Genomic DNA, 6410 nt, shown 5'->3' with positions numbered 1-6410 from the left:
ACCCTGTGGCTCTCAGGGCCTGGGGTGGGTGGGGTCCCCAGAGCTGGGGGAGGGGCGCGGCTTATAAGGCTCTGGGCTTTCTTGGGCGCTGGTGCTGCTGCAGGCTGGCTGGTGCCCAGTTCTGCTCACGGAGGCCCTGGCTTTTCCCAGTATCCATTCCCAGGATGCGGCCAGGACTGGGGGGGGTGGGGGTGGGGGGGGCACGGCGCTCCTGGAAGGGCTAGGCAGAGTCCCAGCTCCGGGCGCCCGAGGTCCGCCCCCTCCCTATCCTCCCGCGACGCCCCCCCCCTCCGCGTGCGCCCCTCCTGGCCGACGGTCCGTCTCCCCCTGAGGTTGAGCTCTGCTCCCGCTCCGCAGGTCCCACCCCCCGCCCCTATGACCAACATGAGCTGGAGTTTCCTGACGCGACTGCTGGAGGAGATCCACAACCACTCCACGTTCGTGGGCAAAGTGTGGCTCACGGTGCTGGTGGTCTTCCGCATCGTGCTCACGGCCGTGGGCGGCGAGTCCATCTACTCGGACGAGCAGACGAAGTTCACGTGCAACACGCGCCAGCCGGGCTGCGACAACGTGTGCTACGACGCGTTCGCGCCCCTGTCCCACGTGCGCTTCTGGGTCTTCCAGATCGTCGTCATCTCCACGCCCTCCGTCATGTACCTGGGGTACGCCGTGCACCGCCTGGCCCGCGCCTCCGAGGAGGAACGCCGCCGCGCGCCCCGCCGCCGTCCGACCCGCGCGCCCCTGCCGCTGCCCCTGCCGCCCCACCCCGGCTGGCCCGACTCCGCCGGCCTGGGCGAGGAGGAGCCCATGCTGGGGGGCCTGGGCGAGGAGGACGAGGAGTCGGGGGCGCCCGAAGGCCTGGGCGAGGAGGCCGAGGCCGAGGACGCGGGCGCGGCCAAGGGCGCAGGCGGAGACGCCAAGGCGGCGGGGGCCCCGGGTCCCGCCCGGCAGCACGACGGGCGGCGGCGCATCCAGCGCGAGGGCCTGATGCGCGTGTACGTGGCCCAGCTGGTGGCGCGGGCTGCCTTCGAGGTGGCCTTCCTGGTGGGCCAGTACCTGTTGTACGGCTTCGAGGTGCGGCCTTTCTTCCCGTGCAGCCGCCAGCCCTGCCCGCACGTGGTGGACTGCTTCGTGTCGCGGCCCACCGAGAAGACCATCTTTCTGCTGGTCATGTACGTGGTCAGCTGCCTCTGCCTGCTGCTCAACCTGTGCGAGATGGCGCACCTCGGCCTGGGCAGTGCGCAGGACGCGGTGCGCGGCCGCCGGCCCCCGCCCGGCGCCCCCGGCCCAGCGCCGCGCCCGCCGCCCTGCGTGCTGCCCGCCGCGCCCACCGGCCTGGCTTGCCCGCCCGACTACAGCCTGGTGGTGCGCGCGGCCGAGCGCGCGCGCTCCCACGACCGGGACCTGGCGAGCCTGGCGCTGCAGGCGCTGCGGGACGGGCACGCGTTGGAGGACCGCGAGAGCCCGCCGTGCCCCGGCCTCCCCGCGGCCGCCCGGGGGCCCCAGCGGTCCGGCGCCCCCGCCTCCGGGTCGGGCAGCGCCACGTCGGGGGGCACGGGCCAGGGCAGGCCGGGCGCCAAGCCCAGGGCGGGCTCAGAGAAGGGCAGTGCCAGCAGCAGGGAGGGGAAGACCACGGTGTGGATCTGACGGCCCGCCCCTGAAGTGGCCCAATCCCCTGCAGGCCACGGCTGGGGTGGGGGGCTGGGGCTCTGGGGGAAGGCCAGGGCGCAGGGCGAGGAGCACCACCTGCCCTCTCTTTCTCCTCCGCCTGCTCCGGGCCACCCGGGAGGGGCGCCAGGTTGAAGGCATCACCCGCTCAGCGTCACTGCCCCTCCCTGCCTGAGGTCTCCCCTCTGTCCAGGGGAGAAGGAGGAGGAGGGACCTGCGAAGGGTCCCCAGCTCTGATCCCTAAACCCGGAAGGGTTTATGGGACTGTGGCTGCAGGGGTGAGGGCAGTCTGAGCCTCACCTGTGTGTGTTGGGGGGAGGGAGGGGTCTTGGCCCTCTCCTCCCCCACCCTGCTCCCCTGATCAGCCCATGTGTGTCATGGCGGGCCCGGCGTTCGTCCATACAGCCTGCAGCAGCAAATGGGGTTCCCTCCCAAACCCCCCACCTCCATCCCCAATCCACTTCCTGTTTCCTACAGAGCTGAGAGCACTCCTAGGTCTTTCTGGTACAGAAGGGGAAACCGAGGTCTGGACGGGAAGGGAGGGACAGAAGGGGAGTGCCGCATCATCCTGTGGGAGGGGGCAGCCCCCCCTCCCCCCCCCCCCCCCCCCCCCCCCCCGTTCCCTCCTGTCCTGAGGCCCTGGGGTGGATGGAAGGGACTGCACTCTCTGGAGCTTCTGTACCTCTGTGGTTCGGCCCCTCCCCCTGGGACAGACTGTGGTTCTGCAAAGAGGCCTCTAGCCTGTTGCCAGGGAGTGCTGGGACTCCGGTTTGGGCCATTCTGGGGGATGGGGATCCTGGCTCCTATCTACCCCTTCTCTGCCTTCCGTCCCCCTCCCTAATTCAGACACAGCCGCCAAAGCAAAGGAAACAAAATAAAACTAACTTTTGTTTACAACTGCGTGTTGTGTGTGCATGTGGGGCATGCACACACGTAGGTTGTGGGTGCACACATGTATGTCTACCCTGGCGTGCGCATGTGTGTGAGTGTGCCCGGGTGTGGTGTGTGTACATGTATGTGTGCGCACACGCGTGTGAGTGTGCACGTTTATGTGTATGTCTGCCATGGCCCTACTGGGACACCTGACTCAGCTCCAGTCTGGCTGGAAGAAGCAAGGCCCAGGCCAGTTGGGTGCCTTTCAGTGTTGGGTAGTGGGAAGGGCGGGGCTGGATGGGGGGCACAGCCGAACACACAGATGGTGACAACAAAGAACACAGCCTGGCGCACATACCCAGAGCCTAAGTTCAGCCTACAGTCACAGGCACGAAAGGCAGAGTACAGTGGATGTCATTATGTGGACGCTGGTCACAGCTTGTAGCGTGAAGGGCGGAAGTGGGCACACAGGTGGGGAACCCCATCGCTCTTGACCCCAGTGGTCCCCCAGTCCCCTTCAGGCCCAGAGCACCCCTCCTGGCCTGCAAACCCTCTTTGGTGTCCCCAGACCAAACTCCGATCCCAATGTCAGCCTGCCTCTGATGCCAAGAGCACGCTGGGTCCCCTGGAGGAGCCCTGTCCCAGGGAGTCCCATAGAGCTATGCCAATCCAGATTCAGAGCAGAGACACACCTTGCATCTCCAAGACAGAAAGGCTCACATGACCGGCAGTGTTGTCCTGGGGGAGTCAGGGTCTCTGTGTGTGGCTCAGGCCTCCTCACAGCACGGTGACTCAAGAGTACCTGGCAAAGGCCAATGACTCTTATCAGCAGCCCCCAAGTGACACCATTTGCACTGCAGCCACAGGCCTGTGGGATCCAAGAGCAACCAGGATCCTTCTGGGACCACCAGGGTTACATTTTAAGAGGTACATGTGAGATAGGATCTCTGTGGCCTCATGGAGAATGCCATCAGCTACATGGACCCTGCAAGGCTTAGTCAGCTGTGCCCCCTCCCCCCCCCCCCCCCCCCCGCCATAGATGAAGCCCCTGACCCCACGCCGGGGACTGCTCTTGGGAATTTGCGGCCACTGACCCTTCTTAAACCACAACACTACCATCCTCCTATAAATCCCCTCAAGGGTATAGCCTGTACGATTTCTATATCTCAGCCCCCCTCCCCCCACCCACTCTCAATTGGTCTAGATACAATGTGAGGCAGTTTGGGTCATCAGGAGGAGGACTCTCCCCCAGGGCTGCTGGGGAAACTGGTTTGCTGTGGGTCAGGCTGAGTATCTGTGCCCAGTGGTTCCTGCCAACACCAGTCTAGATGTCACGGTGAAGGTGTGTTTTTAGATGAGATTAACACTGGCAATGAGCATTCTTTGGTAAGGCAGATCACCATCCCTAGCGTGGGTGGGCCTCATCCAATCAGGTGACGGCCATAAGAGCAAAGACTGAGGTTCCTGAAGAAGAAGCCATTTTATGTCCAAAGTGCTGCTGTTGGTAATATTTGTGTCATCCTGATTGGGCCCTAGGATTCCCAGAGTGAGCATAATTCTGGGGGTGTCTTTGAGGTGATTCTGCATGATATTCACACTGAATCTTTAGATTGAGTGAAGTCCCTAGTGTGGCTGGGCCTGACCCAATCAGGTGAAGGCCTGAGTAGTGAAAGGGAACTCATTTTGCCTGAGTGGGCTGGGACATTGGTCTCCAACCTGCAGACTCACTCAGGCTGGGCCGACAACCCAGCTCTCAGGCCTCCAGCCTACCCTGCAGATTTCAGACTTGCCGGCCCCATAATGACATGAGCTGGTTCCTTAAAATAAGTCTCTCTCTCTCTCTCTAAATATATATATATATCTATATATATCTATATATCTATATATCTATATATCTATATCTATATCTATATCTATATCTATATCTATATCTATATCTCCTATTGCTTCTGTTTCCCTGGAGAACCCCAGCTAATACACATCCTATCGGCCAGAGTGTGTTAACAGGGCATCCTGTTTCAAGGCTTGGGGCCTGTGGATACCACTGGGGGCCTTCAGTTTTGTGAATTTTCCATGGCCATGGTTTAGGTTCCCACTGATGCCATGCCTCACTGATGTCACGCTCTCTCCACTGATGTCACTGGCTGTCCCCAGCCTCAGCAGACCTGTGCATCACCCAGGGTCCTGCCTCTGACACCCTGTCATTGCAGACACAGCCCCAATGCCACGCCTGAACCAATCCTCTGAAGGACGCGGCATATAAGCTGCTTGGGGCTGGGAACTCCCAGAGGCAGTGCTTTATGCTCACTGTGCTACTTGGACAGACCCCTCTCAGTGCGTGCCTTGGTTTCCCCATGCACCTGGCAAGGCATGAGGATGAAGGGCTGAACCCAAGGCACAGAGCCCAGGCCTCCCCGCCTCACCTCACTGCGTGGTGGTGGTGGTGGGGGGTGGTCCCTGAGCTGGGCTGGGGGGTGGCCAGAACAGGAGCAGACTGGATGGCCTTCTTGTCTCACTGTCATCCGTTTCCACGGCCGGAGCCAAATAGCCGGCTGTTCAGGGAGAGCGGAGGGCCGTGGGGTGGCGGGGGGGGTGCTGCTTGTGCGCTCCCAGAATGGAGGCAGCTTCCTCTCTGCCTTTGGGAAGGGAGGAGACCGTGAGGGGAGAATAACAGGAAGCCACCCCTGGCCCAGTGGCAGCTGGGAAGTAGGGTCCAGGACCCCCACGCCTGCTGGGTTCCCAGCTCTCCACCCCTCCAGGGCTCATGGCCTCAGAAGAGGCAATGGCACACAACCCAGGTCCACCAGTGCAGTTCCCTGGGAGGCTCTGTGGCCAGGCATTCTCCCCCTCCCCCGCAGCCAGGCAGACCCCAGCCACCGTCCCCAACAAATGCAGAGCTGAAGGCGCAAGGCAGGGGGCACCTGAGAAGGGGCAGCCCATGCGCAAGGATCCCCATTGCCAGGCTGGCCCAGAGATCTGGGAGGGCTTCCCGGAGTAGAGGGCTTGGAGAAGTGCTAGCTGGCAGGTGCAGGCAGCCACTGGCCACGTGTGGTTCTGGGCACTTCAGTGTGGCTCTTGCGAGAAGCTGAAAGTTTCATTTAACTTGGTCTGAGTTGCTGTGCACTTGACCAGCCCTAGTGTGGGTAGTTGCTGTGCTGGACAGCGCCGAGTGGACTGCGCCAGGAAGGTCGGGACGGTTCCCGGTGGCGCCGGGCGGCAGTGCTGGTGGGAAGCAGACTCCTCTGCTGGCCAAGGGGCCGGCTGACGTGAGGCTGGAGGAACGCGCCCCTTCCCCCCCACCCCGTGTTGTCCGGGCCGCTTCCTCTCCATCCTCCCCAAGCTGGCAGCGACGTGCCGGGTCACCTGTGGAATGCCAGGCCAGGCAGAGGAAGACCTTCTCCATGAAGGGCAAGCAGCCAGTGGCCAGCGGCCAGGGGAGCCACATACCAGGAATGGCAGGTCACAGCCAGGATGCCAGCCAGGAGGGGGACCGAGGGCCTGGGAGACCCTAGGGGGCTCGGGGGGCCATCCACATCCCTCACCATGCTGTCAGCCAGGCTTGCCAGGCCCGGCTGGGAGAGACCCAGTACCTCACAGGTTTGGGCAGCATGGTCTTGGGTAGGGCTGGACAGGACAAGGGGGAGTTGGGCAAGTAGGGGGGCTGAGCAGCCTGAGGCTCAGGGATGGGCGGGCACCCAGCATTGGCGCTCCGACTGTGTGCTGATGGGCCGTTCACGCGGAGATGGCCCATGTTACCCGTGCCCTCGGGATGCAGCAGGGAGCCACATAGGCACTCAGACCAGGTGAATCAGCAGAGTGTCCAGGGCCTTAGGAGGAGGCCAGGGTGAGGGGCCAGTGCTAAGACCTGG

General features: G+C 63.0%; 1 protein-coding gene across 1 annotated transcript; it reads left to right on the top strand.

Moving 5' to 3' along the window:
• The first annotated feature begins 375 nt into the window (after nt 1-375).
• On the top strand, nt 376-1647 carry GJC2 (gap junction protein gamma 2). The gene has a single exon (XM_042958573.1). It carries the CDS (start codon nt 376-378, stop codon nt 1645-1647), a length of 1272 nt encoding a protein of 423 aa, XP_042814507.1.
• The last annotated feature ends 4763 nt before the right edge of the window (nt 1648-6410 follow it).

This window comes from Panthera tigris, chromosome A1 (assembly GCF_018350195.1).
Source record: "Panthera tigris isolate Pti1 chromosome A1, P.tigris_Pti1_mat1.1, whole genome shotgun sequence".
In the NCBI taxonomy this organism is placed as follows: Eukaryota; Metazoa; Chordata; class Mammalia; order Carnivora; family Felidae; genus Panthera; species Panthera tigris.
The sequence above is the reverse complement of the archived record's forward strand: the minus strand, read 5'-3'. Positions and strand labels throughout refer to the sequence as shown.

Excerpts from the sequence above, each read along its gene's own strand:
- GJC2 (XM_042958573.1), top strand. The coding sequence starts at position 376 with ATGACCAACATGAGCTGGAGTTTCCTGACGCGACTGCTGGAGGAGATC.